The sequence below is a fragment of the Coregonus lavaretus genome (genome assembly GCF_964263955.1).
Source record: "Coregonus lavaretus genome assembly, contig: HAP1_SCAFFOLD_2184, whole genome shotgun sequence".
NCBI classification, from domain to species: Eukaryota; Metazoa; Chordata; class Actinopteri; order Salmoniformes; family Salmonidae; genus Coregonus; species Coregonus lavaretus.
In genome coordinates this window covers 17,716-40,000 of record NW_028160441.1, presented here as the reverse complement: position 1 = coordinate 40,000, position 22,285 = coordinate 17,716, and the positions used below count along the sequence as shown (strand labels likewise).

The 22,285-nt window shown below is 47.6% G+C and overlaps 1 protein-coding gene across 1 annotated transcript in view; it reads right to left on the bottom strand.

The window, feature by feature from the left end:
• The window catches only part of LOC311121831 (anoctamin-1-like), a gene marked incomplete at both ends in the record, with an annotated part of 77,928 nt that overhangs the window by 43,742 nt on the left and 11,901 nt on the right, over positions 1 to 22,285 (bottom strand). Inside the window, 4 exons of the mRNA XM_084196273.1 lie at positions 10,270 to 10,321; positions 10,445 to 10,499; positions 10,641 to 10,792; positions 12,798 to 12,896. Coding sequence (XP_084052399.1) covers positions 10,270 to 10,321; positions 10,445 to 10,499; positions 10,641 to 10,792; positions 12,798 to 12,896 — 358 coding nt within the window. The remainder of the gene's footprint in view (positions 1 to 10,269; positions 10,322 to 10,444; positions 10,500 to 10,640; positions 10,793 to 12,797; positions 12,897 to 22,285) is intronic.

Genomic DNA, 22,285 nt, shown 5'->3' with positions numbered 1-22,285 from the left:
GAGAGGAGAGGGCAGGAGAGGAGAGGGAAGGGCAGGAGAGGGGAGGAGATGGCAGGAGAGGAGAGGGCAGGAGAGGGCAGGAGAGGAGAGGGGAGGGCAGGAGAGGAGAGGAGATGGCAGGAGAGGAGAGGAAAGGGCAGGAGAGGAGAGGAAAGGGCAGGAGAGGGCAGGGCAGGAGAGGAGAGGGCAGGAGAGGAGAGGGAAGGGCAGGAATGGGCTCAGTGGGAACAGCTTTTACTAATTGATTCATTACCTCAGTAACAAGACCTCTATGGAGCCAAAAACATTACAGTGATTAGCTTCACCAACGAGCCAATCACAGCACAGCAACCACAACTCCCACATGCCTCTGCTTCAATCTCAGCCTGACCCCACTACCATGACCCATTTCAGGAGAGGAGTTGATGATAAAGGGAACTGGGAAGAGAGGGGGAGAGGGAGAGAGGCTCAGGGGGAGAGGGAGAGAGGATCAGGGGGAGAGGGAGAGAGGCTCAGGGGGAGAGGGAGAGAGGCTCAGGGGGAGAGAGGCTCAGGGGGATGGGGAGAGAGGCTCAGGGGGAGAGGGGCTCAGGGGGATAGAGGCACAGGGGGATAGAAGCTCAGGGGGAGGGAGAGAGGCTCAGGGGGGGAGGGGGAGAGGCTCAGGGGGAGAGAGGCTCAGGGGGAGAGGGAGAGAGGCTCAGGGAGAGAGGCTCAGGGGGAGAGGGGCTCATGGGGAGAGGGGGAGAGGCTCAGGGGGAGAAAGAGAGAGGCTCAGGGGGAGAAAGAGAGAGGCTCAGGGGGAGAAAGAGAGAGGCTCAGGGGGAGAGGGAGAGAGGCTCAGGGGGAGAGGCTCAGGGGGAGAGGGGGAGAGGCTCAGGGGGAGAAAGGCTCAGGGGGATGGGGAGAGAGGCTCAGGGGGAGAGAGGCTCAGGGGGAGAGAGGCTCAGGGGGAGAGAGGCTCAGGGGAAGAGGCGCAGGGAGAGAGGGGGAGAGGCTCAGGGAGAGAGGATCAGGGAGAGAGGGAGAGAGGATCAGGGGGAGAGGGAGAGAGGCTCAGGGGGAGGGGGAGAGAGGCTCAGGGGGAGAGGGAGAGAGGCTCAGGGGGAGAGGGAGAGAGGCTCAGGGGGAGAGGGAGAGAACTCAGGGGGAGAGGTTCAGGGAGAGAGGGAGAGAGGCTCAGGGGGAGAGAGGCTCAGGGGGAGAGAGGCTCAGGGGGAGAGAGGCTCAGGGGGAGAGAGGCTCAGGGGGAGAGAGGCTCAGGGGGAGAGGATCAGGGAGAGAGGATCAGGGAGAGAGGATCAGGGGGAGAGAGGCTCAGGGGGAGAGGGAGAGAGGCTCAGGGGGAGAGGATCAGGGAGAGAGGATCAGGGAGAGAGGATCAGGGGGAGAGGATCAGGGGGAGAGAGGCTCAGGGGGAGAGAGGCTCAGGGGGAGAGGGGGAGAGGCTCAGGGGGAGAGGCTCAGGGAGAGAGGATCAGGGGGAGAGGGAGAAAGACAGACAGAGGGTGTTTCTTAATATGCATATAACTGTGCATAAAATTGTCAATTTGAGAAGCACTCCGTTACCTTTGACCAATACAGACAAAACAAGATAACTACATAAAGCAAACATTTTACTTGATAATTATCAGCTAGCTATATGTGAATCCTATTAATCTAGCAATCCCATCTAGTTTTACATGTAGAAAAAGATCTCAAACTCATGTTGTTAGGGACAGTTGGAACTATGGTGGGGGTCCAAAAAAGGGGAGGGTTGTCAAACTTTTTTTGTTGCTTTGGGAACAGGGGAGGGTAGTGTGGTTATTTATTGGGAACAGGGGAGGGTAGTGTGTTATTTATTGGGAACAGGGGAGGGTCGTGTGGTTATTTATTGGGAACAGGGGAGGGTAGTGTGGTTATTTATTGGGAACAGGGGAGGGTAGTGTGGTTATTTATTGGGAACAGGGGAGGGTAGTGTGGTTATTTATTGGGAACAGGGGAGGGTAGTGTGTTATTTATTGGGAACAGGGGAGGGTAGTGTGCTATTTATTGGGAACAGGGGAGGGTAGTGTGCTATTTATTGGGAACAGGGGAGGGTAGTGTGGTTATTTATTGGGAACAGGGGAGGGTAGTGTGCTATTTATTGGGAACAGGGGAGGGTAGTGTGGTTATTTATTGGGAACAGGGGAGGGTAATGTGCTATTTATTGGGAACAGGGGAGGGTAGTGTGGTTATTTATTGGGAACAGGGGAGGGTAGTGTGGTTATTTATTGGGAACAGGGGAGGGTAGTGTGGTTATTTATTGGGAACAGGGGAGGGTAGTGTGGTTATTTATTGGGAACAGGGGAGGGTAGTGTGGTTATTTATTGGGAACAGGGGAGGGTAGTGTGCTATTTATTGGGAACAGGGGAGGGTAGTGTGGTTATTTATTGGGAACAGGGGAGGGTAGTGTGCTATTTATTGGGAACAGGGGAGGGTAGTGTGGTTATTTATTGGGAACAGGGGAGGGTAGTGTGCTATTTATTGGGAACAGGGGAGGGTAGTGTGGTTATTTATTAGGAACAGGGGAGGGTAGTGTGGGTGTTTATTGGGAACAGGGGAGGGTCGTGTGGTTATTTATTGGGAACAGGGGAGGGTAGTGTGGTTATTTATTGGGAACAGGGGAGGGTAGTGTGCTATTTATTGGGAACAGGGGAGGGTAGTGTGGTTATTTATTGGGAACAGGGGAGGGTAGTGTGCTATTTATTGGGAACAGGGGAGGGTAGTGTGGTTATTTATTAGGAACAGGGGAGGGTAGTGTGGGTGTTTATTGGGAACAGGGGAGGGTAGTGTGTTATTTATTGGGAACAGGGGAGGGTAGTGTGTTATTTATTGGGAACAGGGGAGGGTAGTGTGTTATTTATTGGGAACAGGGGAGGGTAGTGTGGTTATTTATTGGGAACAGGGGAGGGTAGTGTGTTATTTATTGGGAACAGGGGAGGGTAGTGTGGTTATTTATTGGGAACAGGGGAGGGTAATGTGTTATTTATTGGGAACAGGGGAGGGTAGTGTGTTATTTATTGGGAACAGGGGAGGGTAGTGTGGTTATTTATTGGGAACAGGGGAGGGTAGTGTGTTATTTATTGGGAACAGGGGAGGGTAGTGTGTTATTTATTGGGAACAGGGGAGGGTAGTGTGTTATTTATTGGGAACAGGGGAGGGTAGTGTGTTATTTATTGGGAACAGGGGAGGGTAGTGTGTTATTTATTGGGAACAGGGGAGGGTAGTGTGTTATTTATTGGGAACAGGGGAGGGTAGTGTGGGTATTTATTGGGAACAGGGGAGGGTAGTGTGGTTATTTATTGGGAACAGGGGAGGGTAGTGTGTTATTTATTGGGAACAGGGGAGGGTAGTGTGTTATTTATTGGGAACAGGGGAGGGTAGTGTGTTATTTATTGGGAACAGGGGAGGGTAGTGTGGTTATTTATTAGGAACAGGGGAGGGTAATGTGTTATTTATTGGGAACAGGGGAGGGTAATGTGTTATTTATTGGGAACAGGGGAGGGTAGTGTGGTTATTTATTGGGAACAGGGGAGGGTAGTGTGGTTATTTATTGGGAACAGGGGAGGGTAGTGTGTTATTTATTGGGAACAGGGGAGGGTAGTGTGGTTATTTATTGGGAACAGGGGAGGGTAGTGTGGGTGTTTATTGGGAACAGGGGAGGGTAGTGTGTTATTTATTGGGAACAGGGGAGGGTAGTGTGGTTATTTATTGGGAACAGGGGAGGGTAGTGTGGTTATTTATTGGGAACAGGGGAGGGTAGTGTGCTATTTCTTGGGAACAGGGGAGGGTAGTGTGGTTATTTATTGGGAACAGGGGAGGGTAGTGTGGTTATTTATTGGGAACAGGGGAGGGTAATGTGTTATTTATTGGGAACAGGGGAGGGTAGTGTGGTTATTTATTGGGAACAGGGGAGGGTAGTGTGTTATTTATTGGGAACAGGGGAGGGTAATGTGTTATTTATTGGGAACAGGGGAGGGTAGTGTGTTATTTATTGGGAACAGGGGATGGTAGTATCCACCATTCGTAGTGACAGTGGCTTGCGAAAGTATTCACCCCCCTTGGCATTTTTCCTATTTCAGGTTTGTTGTGGTGCCATATTCTTTCCATTTTTTAATAATGGATTTAAAATGGTGCTCCATGGGATGTTCAAAGTTTCTGATATTTTTGTATAACCCAACCCTGATCTGTACTTCTCCACAACTCTGTCCCTGACCTGTTTGGAGAGCTCCTTGGTCTTCACGGTCCACTTGCTTGGTGGTGTCCCTTGCTTAGTGGTGTTACAGACTCTGGGGCCATTCAGAACAGGTGTATATATACACTGAGATCATGTGACACTTAGATTGCACACAGGTGGACTTTATTTAACTAATTATGTGACTTCTGAAGGTAATTGGTTGCACCAGATCTTATTTAGGGGCTTCATAGCAAAGGGGGTGAATACATGTGCACGCACCACTTTTCCGTTATTTATTTTTTAGATTTTTTTCGTTTCACTTCACCAATTTGGACTATTTTGTGTATGTCCATTACATGACATTCAAATAAAAATACATTTAAATTACAGATTGTAATGCAACAAAATAGGAAAAACACCAAGGGGGATGAATACTTTTGCAAGGCACTGTAGTCTACCAGTCTAACTGTCTACCCTGCCCTCTATCCACCATTCATAGTGATAATATAGTCTACCAGTCTAACTGTCTACCCTGCCCTCTATCCACCATTCATAGTGATAATATAGTCTACCAGTCTAACTGTCTACCCTGTCCTCTATCCACCATTCATAGTGATAATATAGTCTACCAGTCTAACTGTCTATCCTGCCCTCTATCCACCATTCATAGTGATAATATAGTCTACCAGTCTGTCTATCCTGCCCTCTATCCACCATTCATAGTGATAATATAGTCTACCAGTCTAACTGTCTACCCTGTCCTCTATCCACCATTCATAGTGATAATATAGTCTACCAGTCTAACTGTCTACCCTGCCCTCTATCCACCATTCATAGTGATAATATAGTCTACCAGTCTAACTGTCTACCCTGCCCTCTATCCACCATTCATAGTGATAATATAGTCTACCAGTCTAACTGTCTACCCTGCCCTCTATCCACCATTCATAGTGTTAATATAGTCTACCAGTCTGTCTACCCTGCCCTCTATCCACCATTCATAGTGATAATATAGTCTACCAGTCTGTCTACCCTGCCCTCTATCCACCATTCATAGTGATAATATAGTCTACCAGTCTAACTGTCTACCCTGCCCTCTATCCACCATTCATAGTGATAATATAGTCTACCAGTCTAACTGTCCTGTCCTCTATCCACCATTCATAGTGATAATATAGTCTACCAGTCTGTCTACCCTGCCCTCTATCCACCATTCATAGTGATAATATAGTCTACCAGTCTAACTGTCTATCCTGCCCTCTATCCACCATTCATAGTGATAATATAGTCTACCAGTCTGTCTACCCTGCCCTCTATCCACCATTCATAGTGATAATATAGTCTACCAGTCTAACTGTCTACCCTGTCCTCTATCCACCATTCATAGTGATAATATAGTCTACCAGTCTAACTGTCTACCCTGCCCTCTATCCACCATTCATAGTGATAATATAGTCTACCAGTCTAACTGTCTACCCTGCCCTCTATCCACCATTCATAGTGATAATATAGTCTACCAGTCTGTCTACCCTGCCCTCTATCCACCATTCATAGTGATAATATAGTCCACCAGTCTGTCTACCCTGTCCTCTATCCACCATTCATAGTGATAATATAGTCTACCAGTCTGTCTACCCTGCCCTCTATCCACCATTCATAGTGATAATATAGTCTACCAGTCTAACTGTCTATCCTGCCCTCTATCCACCATTCATAGTGATAATATAGTCTACCAGTCTGTCTACCCTGCCCTCTATCCACCATTCATAGTGATAATATAGTCTACCAGTCTAACTGTCTACCCTGCCCTCTATCCACCATTCATAGTGATAATATAGTCTACCAGTCTAACTGTCTATCCTGTCCTCTATCCACCATTCATAGTGATAATATAGTCTACCAGTCTGTCTACCCTGCCCTCTATCCACCATTCATAGTGATAATATAGTCTAACTGTCTATCCTGCCCTCTATCCACCATTCATATTGATAATATAGTCTACCAGTCTAACTGTCTACCCTGCCCTCTATCCACCATTCATAGTGATAATATAGTCTACCAGTCTGTCTATCCTGCCCTCTATCCACCATTCATAGTGATAATATAGTCTACCAGTCTGTCTACCCTGCCCTCTATCCACCATTCATAGTGATAATATAGTCTACCAGTCTGTCTACCCTGCCCTCTATCCACCATTCATAGTGATAATATAGTCTACCAGTCTGTCTACCCTGCCCTCTATCCACCATTCATAGTGATAATATAGTCTACCAGTCTAACTGTCTACCCTGCCCTCTATCCACCATTCATAGTGACAATAGTGGTTGGTGGATCGTTTGTCCAGATCAGCAATAAGCTCTGGACAATAAGCTAACTAGGAATTTAACCACAAAAGTTATTTTTATGTGCGCAACAAGTCAATTTGATGGAAACACAACTGATGGGAAAATGTGCATATTGTTTTTATGCAGAATTTTGAATATTTGCATGAAAATCTGTCGCCAATTGGATGGAAACCTAGTCATAGACACCCTAAAGTCTCTGGCAATTATTGCAGTGTGCCCCAGAGATGCGTCTGTACAGGCCCACCTCTGTGTAGATACGTCCTGGCAGCCATCCACCACTGTCCCGCTGCCTTGTGGGTTAGTCTGGTACGACCAAGGCTAGGGGAGCCCACCCTGAGAGAAAAGCAGCGTGCTGGCAGCCATCCACCACTGTCCCGCTGCCTTGTGGGTTAGTCTGGTACGACCAAGGCTAGGGGAGCACACCCTGAGAGAAAAGCAGCGTCCTGGCAGCCATCAACCACTGTCCCGCTGCCTTGTGGGTTAGTCTGGTACGACCAAGGCTAGGGGAGCACACCCTGAGAGAAAAGCAGCGTGCTGGCGGCGCGCGGTAGGTGGACGCCGACAGACCGGGGATCCGGCAGCCTCCTGCAGCTGTGGAAGATACTGGTCGTCCTGGGTTTGCCCCCTTACCAGTGGATCCGGCAGCCTCCTGCAGCTGTGGAAGATACTGGTCGTCCTGGGTTTGCCCCCTTACCAGTGGATCCGGCAGCCTCCTGCAGCTGTGGAAGATACTGGTCGTCCTGGGTTTGCCCCCTTACCAGTGGACTCTCACCTTCCTACAGTGAAGTAGTGTTGTTGGGGATTGCACACCCTCAGCGGCACTTTAAATAACTTCCTTTGCGCAGGTATCCACTTCTGACCTCGGTCAAGCCATGACCCGGAAACCGGACTAAAGTCTGGCGGCGTGCCCTGAGTGAGACCAGGTTCCTGGATGATGGTTCTGGAAAGAGGAGGGAGAAGGCTACACCTTCTTCTGAAAAAGGTTACCCTCTGGGTGGACAACATGAGCACGGTTACCCTCTGGGTGGACAACATGAGCACGGTTACCCTCTGGGTGGACAACATGAGCACGGTTACCCTCTGGGTGGACAACATGAGCACATTTACCCTCTGGGTGGACAACATGAGCACGGTTACCCTCAGGGTGGACAACATGAGCACGGTTACCCTCTGGGTGGACAACATGAGCACGGTTACCCTCTGGGTGGACAACATGAGCACGGTTACCCTCTGGGTGGACAACATGAGCACGGTTACCCTCAGGGTGGACAACATGAGCACGGTTACCCTCAGGGTGGACAACATGAGCACGGTTACCCTCTGGGTGGACAACATGAGCACGGTTACCCTCTGGGTGGACAACATGAGCACGGTTACCCTCTGGGTGGACAACATGAGCACGGTTACCCTCTGGGTGGACAACATGAGCACGGTTACCCTCAGGGTGGACAACATGAGCACGGTTACCCTCAGGGTGGACAACATGAGCACGGTTACCCTCAGGGTGGACAACATGAGCACGGTTACCCTCTGGGTGGACAACTTGAGCACTATTACCCTCTGGGTGGACAACATGAGCACGGTTACCCTCTGGGTGGACAACATGAGCACGGTTACCCTCAGGGTGGACAACATGAGCACGGTGTGGGACTGGCAATTAAGAACAGCCTTTTACCCAGACTGAGCCTCCGTCCACCCATTCAAGACCTCAACCATTCGCCAACCTTCCAAGAGGCGTTATCAGCTATCCGCTCCCTAAAGAACAACAAGACTCCTGGCGCTGACAGCATCCCGGCAGAGCTACTTAAGAAGGGAGGTTACTCCTGGCGCTGACAGCATCCCGGCAGAGCTACTTAAGAAGGGAGGTTACTCCTGGCGCTGACAGCATCCCGGCAGAGCTACTTAAGAAGGGAGGCTACTCCTGGCGCTGACAGCATCCCGGCAGAGCTACTTAAGAAGGGAGGCTACTCCTGGCGCTGACAGCATCCCGGCAGAGCTACTTAAGAAGGGAGGCTACTCCTGGCGCTGACAGCATCCCGGCAGAGCTACTTAAGAAGGGAGGCTACTCCTGGCGCTGACAGCATCCCGGCAGAGCTACTTAAGAAGGGAGGCTACTCCTGGCGCTGACAGCATCCCGGCAGAGCTACTTAAGAAGGGAGGTTACTCCTGGCGCTAACAGCATCCCGGCAGAGCTACTTAAGAAGGGAGGCTACTCCTGGCGCTGACAGCATCCCGGCAGAGCTACTTAAGAAGGGAGGCTACTCCTGGCGCTGACAGCATCCCGGCAGAGCTACTTAAGAAGGGAGGTTACTCCTGGCGCTGACAGCATCCCGGCAGAGCTACTTAAGAAGGGAGGCTACTCCTGGCGCTGACAGCATCCCGGCAGAGCTACTTAAGAAGGGAGGCTACTCCTGGCGCTAACAGCATCCCGGCAGAGCTACTTAAGAAGGGAGGCTACTTACATTTACATTTACATTTACGTCATTTAGCAGACGCTCTTATCCAGAGCGACTTACAAATAGGTGCATTCACCTTATAGCCAGTGGGATAACCACTTTACAATTATTATTTTATTTTTTTTGGGGGGGGGGGGGTCCCAAACCCAGTACATCACTGAGGTTTGGGACCGGGAGATCGTCCCCCAACAGTGGTGGGTTTGGGACCGGGAGATCGTCCCCCAACAGTGGTGGGTTTGGGACCGGGAGATCGTCCCCCAACAGTGGTGGGACGCAAACATTGTCACCATCTATAAAGAACAAGGGTGACAAGTCCATCTGCGGCAACAGCCGGGGGATATCCCTTCTGGCTGTTGCCAGCAAGGTCCTGGCCAAGGTGATGCTACACAGGCTGGTGAACAACCTCACAGAGGAACTGCTGCCAGAGTCAGAAAGAACAGGAGTACGGTCAACATGATATTCACGGCAACTCCAGGTGACGTGCCGTGAACAACATCAGGACCTCTCCAAGGCCTTTGTCGACCTCTCCATGGCCTTCGACACTGTGAGCAGGGAATTACTATGGGGCATTCTAATTTGTCACAAATTAGTCAACATCCTTTGCCAGTTCCATGATGGGATGATGGCTCGGGTGGCCATAGGAGGGCAGGAGTCAGTGCTCTTTGGAGTAAGCATCAGGAGGCTCCAAGCAACCACCAAGGTTATGACGGAGCGGGTTCTTGAGCTGCAGTATGCTGATGACTGTGCTCTTGTGGCCCACACTCCGGAACACCTTCAGTCCGTCCTTGTAGCGGCTGTGAGGGTCTATAGCAGGATGGAACTGTTTATCAACACCACCAAGACAGAGGTGGTCTGCCAATGGAGATCCAGCCCTCCACCCACCATGCCTGTCTTCACCATTGAACACAAATCACTGGCAATAGTCCCGTCCTTCACACACCAGGGCAGCATCCTCTCGGAGGACTGCAGCATCGACCTCGAAATTCAAAATAGGATCAAGCAAGCATCAGTTGCCTTTGGGAAACTCAGACGCAGGGTCTTCCAAAACAGGGATCTCCACCTCCACACCAAAGTCACCGTCTATCGTCTGCATCACCACACCTCTTTACAGCTCGGTCACTTACAGTCGCCACAACAAGCAGCTCGAGCCATTCCACATAAGATGCCAGCAGCGCATCCTGGGAATCACCTGGTGCGATCGATTGCCCCATACAGAAACACTTGCTAAGACCAACTGCAAGAGTACTGAGGCCATGGTTTGGGTTAAGGTTAGGGGTCAGCGGTCACTCACCCATGGATTGGCTGGTGCGCGTGCAGGCGGTGCGTCTCAGGATCTCGTACACCTGAGAGGGTCATAGGTCACACAGAATATTGTGTCAGAGAGAAACAGAGACCTGAAACCATATTCCCATTGATTCTTGACATTCATATAAAAACAGAGAAAACATCCTGAATGAGAGACTTACTATTCGACTGCGTGTTGCGTTGTCAAAGAACGTGTCTTTAGAGGTGATGTTAAATCTGTAGAGAACAAATAATAGATGTCAACTCAGGGAAACTCACAACAACCACACAGATGGTTCTCAATATAGACCAACTGTTGTCAGAGTGTGTGTGTGAGTACGTGTGTGTGTGTGGGGTGGTGGTGTGGGTGCATCTTACAAGTGTAGTTTTTCCCTGGAGAAGCAGTGGGAGAGCTGCTTGGTGGTGCTGTGGCCTAGCTGGGGGATGTTGGGTTGGAACGGCTGGTTCACCTTCCTCCAGAACTCACTGAGGCTGGCACTGAACCCATGCTCCTCCTTCAGACCATAGCTCTACACACAGACAACAGACACACACACAGAGAGAGAGGGAGAGAGACAGAGAGAGAGAGAGAGACAGAGAGAGAGAGAGAGAGAGAGACAGAGAGAGAGAGACAGAGAGAGAGAGACAGAGAGAGAGACAGAGAGAGAGAGAGAGAGAGAGAGAGAGAGACAGAGAGGGGGAGACAGACAGACAGACAGACAGACAGACAGACAGACAGACAGACAGACAGACAGACAGACAGACAGACAGACAGACAGACAGACAGACAGACAGACAGACAGACAGACAGACAGACAGACAGACAGACAGACAGACAGACAGACAGACAGACAGACAGACAGACAGACAGACAGACAGACAGACAGACAGACAGACAGACAGACAGACAGACAGACAGACAGAGAGAGAGAGAGAGAGACAGAGAGAGAGAGAGAGAGAGAGAGATACACAGAGAGAGAGAGAGAGAGAGAGAGATACACAGAGAGAGAGAGAGAGAGAGAGAGAGAGAGAGAGAGAGAGACAGAGACAGAGAGAGAGAGACAGAGAGAGAGAGAGAGAGAGAGAGAGAGAGAGAGAGACAGACAGTAAGTAATGGCAGTAAGTAATTTATCCAACAGTCATATAAACATCTTACTCTGCTTATCTTAAAATCGGCGTAAGGTTAAAATCTAAGTAAGCATACGTCGATTAAAATCTGGTTTTCTGACAAATCTTTCGAACGATTAGGACACGTAAACACCGTTCCAGCAGTGTGTTTGATCTGCTCATGTGCCAGCACCAGCCGAGAGCCTCCCTCTTTAGTGCCAGTGAAGTGAGTTCAGAACAACTGAATGAATGCATCTTAGAAGTAGTTTTCACATACAAACTTTATATGCAGAACATATTAATATGTCAGAATCAAATATGCTTCACAAAAATAACATGGTCGCTGTGGTAGAACGTTTATGTTGATTGGTGATTTTCTGCACTTAATCAGAGTGCCATCAGGTAGCCATCTGGCAGTCCGACGGACGAATCAGAGTTTGGCGAATGCCAGGAGAACGCTACCTGCCCCAATGCATAGTACCAACTGTAAAGTTTGGTGGAGGAGGAATAATGGTCTGAGGCTGTTTTTCATGATTCAGGCTCCTTAGTTCCAGTGAAGGGAAATCTTAACGCTACAGCATATAATAATATTCTAGATGATTTTGTGGCAACAGTTTGGGGAAGGCCTTTTCCTGTTTCAGCATGACAATGCCCCCGTGCACAAAGCGAGGTCCATACAGAAATGGTTTGTCGAGATCGGTGTGGAAGAACCTGACTTGTCTGCACAGAGCCCTGACCTCAACCACATCGAACACCTTTGGGATGAATTGGAACGTCGCCTGCGAGCCAGGCCTAATCGCCCAACATCAGTGCCCGACCTCACTAATGCTCTTGTGGCTGAATGGAAGCAAGTCCCCACAGCAATGTTCCAACATCTAGTGGAAAGCCTTCCCAGAAGAGTGGAGGCTGTTATAGCAGCAAAGGGGGGACCAACTCCATATTAATGCCCATGATTTTGGAATGAGATGTTCGACGAGCAGGTGTCCACATACTTTTGGTAATGTAGTATAAGTCCCCTTTGGTCGATTTTCCCGAATGTGAGTTGTTCCATTGCAAAAGACACGTCTCTGCTGTAGTGTGATTCTGACAGCTTTCTTTAAAAGTTCACACGCTGTTTCAGGTAGCAGCTAAAGTAATCCAAGTAGGAGAATAATCCACCGTGTCTTCATGTGGCTCTACTGTAGCCTGATGGGTAATCTGATGCAACATTAAAGATAGTTAAACCTGCTATAAAACAAAGCAACAACAACGGATGAGTTTAAAAAAAGAAAGAAACGCTGCAAGGCACCACCGACATTAACCCCCTGTTTGTGTTAGGGGAGGATCCATCCATGGGATTAAACACACACACAGGGGGCTGTAAAGGGGAGGAGGTCTCACCTTATTAGTGGGGACACACAGGGGGCTGTAAAGTGGTGGAGGTCTCACCTTATTAGTGGGGACTTTAATCTTGAGGAACTCTGCCTCTCTGCTCAGGACCGGCCAGGGGACATGGAGCCGAGTGAAGCTGGGCCCGAAGACCCTGACCTGGAGGAGAGGAGAGGCACAGGGGGTAGGAACCAACAGTCAGATAGCACACAGTTTAATACCAGGAGAGGAGGACAGGGGGTAGGAACCAACAGTCAGATAGGACACAGTTTAATACCAGGAGAGGAGGACAGGGGGTAGGAACCAACAGTCAGATAGCACACAGTTTAATACCAGGAGAGGAGGACAGGGGGTAGGAACCAACAGTCAGATAGCACACAGTTTAATACCAGGAGAGGAGGACAGGGGGTAGGAACCAACAGTCAGATAGCACACAGTTTAATACCAGGAGAGGAGGACAGGGGGTAGGAACCAACAGTCAGATAGCACACAGTTTAATACCAGGAGAGGAGGACAGGGGGTAGGAACCAACAGGTAGGAACCATAGTTTAATACCTGGGGGAGAGGACAGGTGATAGGAACCATTAGGTAGGAACCATTGTTTAATACCTGGAGGAGAGGACAGGGGGTAGGAACCAACGGGTAGGAACCATAGTTTAATACCTGGGGGAGAGGACAGGGGGTAGGAACCAACGGGTAGGAACCATTGTTTAATACCTGGAGGAGAGGACAGGGGGTAGGAACCAACAGATATAAACTAAAGTTTAAAACTAGGAGATGAGGAGGACAGGGGGTAGGAACCAACAGATATAAACTAAAGTTTAAAACTAGGAGATGAGGAGGACAGGGGGTAGGAACCAACAGGTAGGAACCATAGTTTAATACCTGGGGGAAAGGACAGGGGGTAGGAACCAACAGATATAAACTAACGCGGATACCCATCATCCATTGCTTACAATGATTTAAGTCAATAAATCATCATTTTAGTCAAAGTACTATATATTTGTGGTTGAAGTTGGAAACTTCTGATATTTTCTGTGCCAATGCTGTGTTTCCCCTATGATATGTTCTGTGCCAATGCTGTGTTTCCCCTATGATATGTTCTGTGCCAATGCTGTGTTTCCCCTATGATATGTTCTGTGCCAATGCTGTGTTTCCCCTATGATATGTTCTGTGCCAATGCTGTGTTTCCCCTATGATATGTTCTGTGCCAATGCTGTGTTTCCCCTATGATATGTTCTGTGCCAATGCTGTGTTTCCCCTATGATATGTTCTGTGCCAATGCTGTGTTTCCCCTATGATATGTTCTGTGCCAATGCTGTGTTTCCCCTATGATATGATATGTTCTGTGCCAATGCTGTGTTTCCCCTATGATATGTTCTGTGCCAATGCTGTGTTTCCCCTATGATGTGATATGTTCTGTGCCAATGCTGTGTTTCCTCTATGATATGACGTGCTAATAGTTTTCAGTCTACATGTCTTTTCAGGGCTGGGTTTTATTTGAAAGTTACCACCCACCAGCATGACATTGTTTATTAATCAGAAACACCTGCAAAGTTCTTCCTCTTGGCGAGTCACGACTGAGCAATATAATAGATAATCTATGGCTGAACCAAACAGCTTTTGGCCGTTGCCTACACTTGGCCACCTGAGCCATGGAGCAAACTCAAATAAAGCGATGCAAATTTGATATCAGAATCCATTGGAGAATTCTATTTTCACATATTTTTGAGCTAGCCTGTATAAAAAAATTAATTTAAAAAATACACACACACACACACACACACACACACACAGCTGTGGAAAAAATTAAGAGACCACTGCAAATGTTTCTTAAATCAACATCTCTACATGTATGACAGCCATTCTATTCCAGTGTCCATCTCTACATGTATCACAGCCATTCCATTCCAGTGTCTGTTGAATTCCAACACAGGCACACCTCATTCTACTGAATTAGGTCCTGATTAGGTGATCACCTGAACCAAATCTTATTTAACGAGGAAAAGTATAAAAACCACTGCTGTGGTCATCACTATCCTCTTGCAATACAACCTCTCCCTCAACGTGACTAAGACAAAGGAGATGATTGTGGACTACAGGGAAAAAAAGAGGACTGAGCACGCCCCCATTCTCATCGACGGGGCTTTAGTGGAACAGGTTGAGAGCTTCAAGTTCCTTGGTGTCAACATCACCAACGAACTATCATGGTCCAAACACACCAAGACAGTCGTGAAGAGGGCACGACAAAGCCTATTCCCCCTCAGGAGACTGAAAAGATTTGGCATGGGTCCTCAGATCCTCAACAAATTCTACAGCTGCACCATCGAGAGCATCCTGACTGGTTGCATCACCGCCTGGTATGGCAACTGCTTGGCCTCCGACCGCAAGGCACTACAGAGGGTAGTGCGTACGGCCCAGTACATCACTGGGGCCAAGCTTCCTGCCATCCAGGACCTCTATACCAGGCGGTGTCAGAGGAAGGCTCTCAAAATTGTCAAAGACTCCAGCCACCCTAGTCATAGACTGTTCTCTCTGCTACCGCACGGCAAGCGGTACCGGAGTGCCAAGTCTAGGTCCAAAAGACTTCTCAACAGCTTCTACCCCCAAGCCATAAGACTCCTGAACAGCTAATCATGGCTACCCGGACTATTTGCACTGCCCCCCCACCCCATCCTTTTACGCTGCTGCTACTCTGTTAATGATTTATGCATAGTCACTTTAACTCTACCCACATGTACATATTACTTCAACTACCTCAACTAGCCGGTGCCCCCGCACATTGACTCTGCACCGGTACCCCCCTGTATATATAGCCTCCCTACTGTTATTTTATTTTACTTCTGCTCTTTTTTTCTCAACACTTTTTTTGTTGTTGTTTTATTTTTACTTTTTTGTTAAAAATAAATGCACTGTTGGTTAAGGGCTGTAAGTAAGCATTTCACTGTAATGTCTGCACCTGTTGTATTCGGCGCATGTGGCCAATAAAATTTGATTTGATTTAATAGGACCAGCTGGATGTCAAAAACAGTGCTAATAGTACCTTTAAAAGTAATATTAATCAAAATATAACTATTGACCATGCCAAAAGAGTTGAAAAGGAAAGTTGAGTGAGGAAAATAAGGGTTCAATTCTGGCTTTACTGGCAGAGGGATACAGTGAGCGTCAGGTTGCTTCCATCCTTAAAATTTCAAAGACGGCGGTTCATAAGAACAAGGTCAAGCAAAGCTAGAAAAAAGCCCTTCATCAATGAGAAGCAAAGAAGAGCCAGGCTGAGGTTTGCAAAAGACCATAAGGATTGGACCGTAGAGGACTGGAGTAAGGTCATCTTCTCTGATGAGTCCAATTTTCAGCTTTGCCCAACACCTGGTCGTCTAATGGTTAGACGGAGACCTGGAGAGGCCTACAAGGCACAGTGTCTCGCACCCACTGTGAAATTTGGTGGAGGATCGGTGATGATCTGGGGGTGCTTCAGCAATGCTGGAATTGGGCAGATTTGTCTTTGTGAAGGACGCATGAATCAAGCCACGTACAAGGTTGTCCTGGAAGAAAACTTGCTTCCTTTTGCTCTGACATTGTTCCCCAACTCTGAGGTTTGGTTTTTCCAGCAGGACAATGCGCCATGCCACACAGCCAGGTCAATCAAGGTGTGGATGGAGGACCACCAGATCAAGACCCTGTCATGGCCAGCCCAATCTCCAGACCTGAACCCCATTGAAAACTTCTGGAATGTGATCAAGAGGAAGATGGATGGTCACAAGCCATCAAACAAAGCCGAGCTGCTTGAATTTTTGCGCCAGGAGTGGCATAAAGTCACCCAACATCAATGTGAAAGACTGGTGGAGAGCATGCCAAGACGCATGAAAGCTTTGATTGAAACATTAGTCTTGTGTTGTTTAAAAATGAACATGAACTTATTTTCTTTGCATTATTCGAGGTCTGACAACACTGCATATTTTTTGTTATTTTGACCAGTTGTCATTTTCTGCAAATAAATGCTCTAAATGACAATATTTGTATTTGGAATTTGGGAGAAATGTTGTCAGTAGTTTATAGAATAAAACAAAAATGTGAATTTCACCCAAACACATACCTATAAATATTAAAACCAGAGAAACGTATATTTTTGGTCTCTTCATGTTTTCCACAGCTGTCCATACACTACCGTTCAACAGTTTGGGGTCACTGAAATTTCCTTGTTTTTGTCCATTAAAATAACATCACATGAATCTGAAATACAGTGTAGACATTGTTAATGTTGTAAATGGCTATTGTAGCTGGAAATGGCTGATTTGTAATGGAATATCTACATAGGCGTACAGAGGCCCATTATCAGCAACCATCAGTCCTGTGTTCCAATGGCACGTTGTGTTTGCTAATCCAATTTTATCATTTTAAAAGGCTAATTGATCATTAGAAAACCCTTTGCAATTATGTTAGCACAACTGAAAACTGTTGTGCTGATTAAAGAAGCAATAAAACTGGCCTTCTTGAGACTAGTTGAGTATCTGGAGCATCAGCAATTGTGGGTTCAATTACAGGCTCAAAATGGCCAGAAACAAAGAATGTTCTTCTGAAACTCGTCAGTCTATTCTTGTTCTGAGAAATGAAGGCTATTCCATGCGAGAAATTGCCAAGAAACTGAAGATCTCGTACAACATTGTGTCCTACTCCCTTCACAGAACAGCGCAAACTGTCTCTAACCAGAATAGAAAGAGGAGTGGGAGGACCCGGTGCACAACTGAGCAAGAGGACAAATACATTAGTGTCTAGTTTGAGAAACAGACGCCTCTCACAGGTCCTCAACTGGCAGCTTCATTAAATAGTACCCGCAAAACACCAGTCTCAACGTCAACATTGAAGAGGCGACTCCGGGATGCTGACCTTCTAGGCAGAGTTGCAAAGAAAAAGCCATATCTCAGACTGGCCAATAAAAAGAAAAGATTAAGATGTGCAAAAGAACACAGACACTGGACTTTTTATTTGCAACTCTGCCTAGGTCAGCATCCCGGAGTCTCTGGTCTGATGAAACCAAGATTGAATTCTTTGGCCTGAATGCCAAGCGTCACGTCTGGAGGAAACCTGTCACCTTGCTTAGGGTGAAGCATGGTGGTGGCAGCATCATGCTGTGAAGATATGTTTCAGCGGCAGGGATTGGGACACTAGTCAGGATCGATTGAAAGGTAAACGGAGCAAAGTACACAGAGATCCTGGATGAAAAACCTGCTCCAGAGCGCTCAGGACTACAGACTGGGGGCGAAGGTTCACCTTCCAACAGGACAACGACCCTAAGCACACAGCCAAGACAACGCAGTAGTGGCTTCGGGATAAGTCTCTGAATGTCCTTGAGTGGCCCAGCCAGAGCCCGGACTTGAACCCGATCGAACATCTCTGGAGAGACCTGAAAATAGCTGTGCAGTGACGCTCCCCATCCAACCTGACAGAGCTTGAGAGGATCTGCAGAGAAGAATGGGAAAAACTCCCCAAATACAGGTGTGCCAAGCTTGTAGTGTCAGACTCGAGGCTGTAATCGCTGCCAAAGGTGCTTTACAAAAAAGTACTGAGTAAAAGGGTCTGAATAATTATGCAAATATGATATCAGTTTTTAAATAAATTAGCACAAAAAAATACAAACCTGTTTTTGCTTTGTCATTATGGGGTATTGTGAAGATTGATGAGGATTTATTTTATTGTTGTTTATTCCCTCAATCTACACACAATAACCCATAATGACAAAGTAAACACAGGTTTTTATAAATTAACAAAATTATTATTACATATAAAAAATAGTATTATAGTATATAGTATTCAGACCCTTTACTCAGTACTTTGTTGAAGCACCTTTGGCAGCGATTACAGCCTCGAGTCTTCTTGGGTATGACGCTACAAGCTTGGCACACCTGTATTTGGGGAGTTTCTCCCATTCTTCTCTGCAGATCCTCTCAAGCTCTGTCAGGTTGGATGGGGAGCGTCGCTGCACAGCTATTTTCAGGTCTCTACATTTTAGAATAAGGCTGTAACCTAACAAAATGTGGAAAAAGTAAAGGGGTCCGAATACTTTCCGAATGCACTGAATATGACTATCTTATCAACGGTAAAATTGCATGTGATATGATTGCATTTTGGAACCCCGCTCCCCCAGTCTCCCCAAAATGAATGTTTTTTGCTCCACTGCTCTGATTGGTGCAGCTAGAAATACCAAGAGTCTATCCTTTAATGAAAAGGTGCCCACGAAAGAAGATTCCACAAACTTCTTTATATATTTTGTGATGTTGTTACATTTGTATTGGTGTTTTTTTTTGTGTCCGATGCTCTCAGGGTGTGGTTACATTTTTATTGGTGTTTTGTGTCCGACTCTCTCAGGGTGTTACATTTGTATTGGTGTTTTGTGTCCGATGCTCTCAGGGTGCTACATTCGTATTGCTGTTTCGTGTCCGATGCGCTCAGGGTGTTACATTTGTATTGGTGTTTTGTTTCGTGTCCGATGTGTTTTGTTTAGTGTCCGATGCTCTCAGGGTGTTACATTTGTATTGGTGTTTTGTGTCCGATGCTCTCAGGGTGCTACATTCGTAGTGCTGTTTCGTGTCCGATGCGCTCAGGGTGTTACATTTGTATTGGTGTTTTGTTTCGTGTCCGATGTGTTTTGTTTAGTGTCCGATGCTCTCAGGGTGTTACATTTGTATTGGTGTTTTGTGTAGTATCCGATGCTCTCAGGGTGTTGTTACATTTTTATTGGTGTTTTGTGTCCGATGCTCTCAGGGTGTTACATTTGTATTGGTGTTTTGTGTCCGATGCTCTCAGGGTGTTGTTACATTTGTATTGGTGTTTTGTGTAGTATCCGATGCTCTCAGGGTGTTGTTACATTTTTATTGGTGTTTTGTGTCCGATGCTCTCAGGGTGTTACATTTGTATTGGTGTTTTGTGTCCGATGCTCTCAGGGTGTTGTTACATTTGTATTGGTGTTTCGTGTCTGATACTCCCTATCCATCTGTGGCGAGGATTCCCTAAAGATGCTGGTTTCCCCTATCCATCTGTGGTGAGGTTTCCCTAAAGATGCTGGTTTCCCCCTATCCATCTGTGGTGAGGTTTCCCTAAAGATGCTGGTTTCCCCCTATCCATCTGTGGTGAGGTTTCCCTAAAGATGCTGGTTTCTCCTATCCATCTGTGGTGAGGTTTCCCTAAAGATGCTGGTTTCCCCTATCCATCTGTGGTGAGGTTTCCCTAAAGATGCTGGTTTCTCCAATCCATCTGTGGCGAAATTCTCCCTAAATTCTTATGAAAAATCCAGCTCCGTAACCAGCCATAGCCTAGCCAATAGCTGTGTAGCAACAACAGATAACATTAGCTAGCTAGATAAGGTTAGCATGCTAGCTAGCTACACGGACAGCTGTCAGTGCCCTACTTGTTATTTCTTCACTCCATGTGGAAATCACCACAACGTTCCCACCCCCAGTTCCTGAATATGTATTAGCAGCCTACGTCATTCTTCTGAGGTGGAACCTAAATGAGAATGTCTGCTATAGAATTATGTCGAAATAGGGGCAGCATTGCCCTATTATGGAGGCCTGTAAAGACACAATCTGGAGTTTGTTTCAGCAAAGAGCAACCCTACCAATTAAAGGAGGATATCCCCCATTTTGACGCGTGTTCCTGTTTTCACAGTTACCTATTCTGTTTGATATCCCAAGACATTTGCTGGTCCATATCTCACATATTTAGATACTTTATGGTTACAGTACCTTGTAAAAGTATTCATCCCCCTTGGCGTTTTTTCCTATTTTGTTGCATTACAACCTGTAATTTAAATTGATTTTTATTTGGATGTCATGTAATGGACATACACAAAATAGTCCAAATTGGTGAAGTGAAATGAAAAAAATAACTTATTTCAAAAAATTCTAAAAAATAAATAACGGAAAAGTGGTGCGTGCATATTTTTTCACCCCCTTTGCTATGAAGCCCCTAAATAAGATCTGGTGCAACCAATTACCTTCAGAAGTCACATAATTAGTTAAATAAAGTCCACCTGTGTGCAATCTAAGTGTCACATGATCAGTCACATGATCTCAGTATATATACACCTGTTCTGAAAGGCCCCAGAGTCTGCAACACAACTAAGCAAGGGGCACCACCAAGCAAGCGGCACCATGAAGACCAAGGAGCTCTCCAAACAGGTCAGGGACAGAGTTGTGGAGAAGTACAGATCAGGGTTGGGTTATAAAAAAATATCAGAAACTTTGAACATCCCACGGAGCACCATTAAATCCATTATGAAAAAATTGAAAGAATATGGCACCACAACAAACCTGTCACGCCCTGGCTCTGGGGACTCTTGTATGTTGAGCCAGGGTGTTAGTTTCGTTGTGTAGAGTCTATGTTTCGTGTTTCTATGGTATGTTCTAGGTTATGTGTTTCTGTGTTGGCCGGGGTGGTTCTCAATCAGAGGCAATGAGAATCAGCTGTTGCTTGTTGTCTCTGATTGGGAACCATACTTAGGCAGCCTTGTGTGCACTTGTTATTCGTGGGATCTTGTTCCGTGTAGGTTTGTGTATGTTACCGAGGACTTCACGTATCGTTTTGTTGTTTTTGTTCGTGTGGTGAATTATAATAAAAGTATGTACTCATATCACGCTGCGCCTTGGTCCACTTCATATAACGATCGTGACAGAAGATCCCACCAAAACAGGACCAAGCAGCGTGCCCAGGAGCAGACAGCCTGGACTTGGGAGGAGATCTTGGACGGGCAGGGGTCCTGGACTTGGGAGGAAATCCAGGCCGGTATGGATCGCCGTCCGTGGGAGGAGACGGTGGAGGCGCGCCATAGAGAGGAGCAGCGGCGCCAACCGGGCCGACGTCGGACACGCAAGAGGCAACCCCAAGAAATGTTTAGGGGGGGGGCACACGGCATGGACGACGGGGCTGCTGGAGGCAGCTACAGGGCGAGTTTGGGGATTAGGAGAGGAGGCCACCGGGTTTGGGGGGCTGGAAGGGAGGTTGGCGGAGCCTAGAGGTAGAGCAGAGCCAACTCCCTGTACTCAGGCTAGGCAGCGTGAGACTGGGCAGGTTCCGAGGTATGCAGAGCTGCGTACTGTGCCGCGAGTGGTCCGGCACAGTCCGGTACGTCCTGTGCGAGCACCACGCACGTGTCGTGCTAAGGTGGGCATGCAGCCAGGACGGAGTGTGCCGGCTCAACGCTCGTGGCCTCCAGTACCCCTCCTCGGTCCCGGATATCCTGCGCCAGTGTCACGTGCTGTAGTGCCAGTGCGAGTACACAGCCCTGTACGTCCTGTGCTGATGCCTCACACAGTGTGTAAAAATAGGCATTCAGCCAGGACGGGTTGTGTCAGCTCTTCGCTCCAGACCTCCAGTCCGTCTCCACAGCCCGGTCTGGCCTGTTCCTGCCCCTCGCACCAAGCCTATGGTGCGCGTCGCCAGCCCGGCCCGGCCCGGCCTGTTCCTGCCCCTCGCACCAAGCCAATGGTGCGCGTCGCCAGCCCGGCCCGGCCTGTTCCTGCCCCTCGCACCAAGCAAATGGTGCGCGTCGCCGG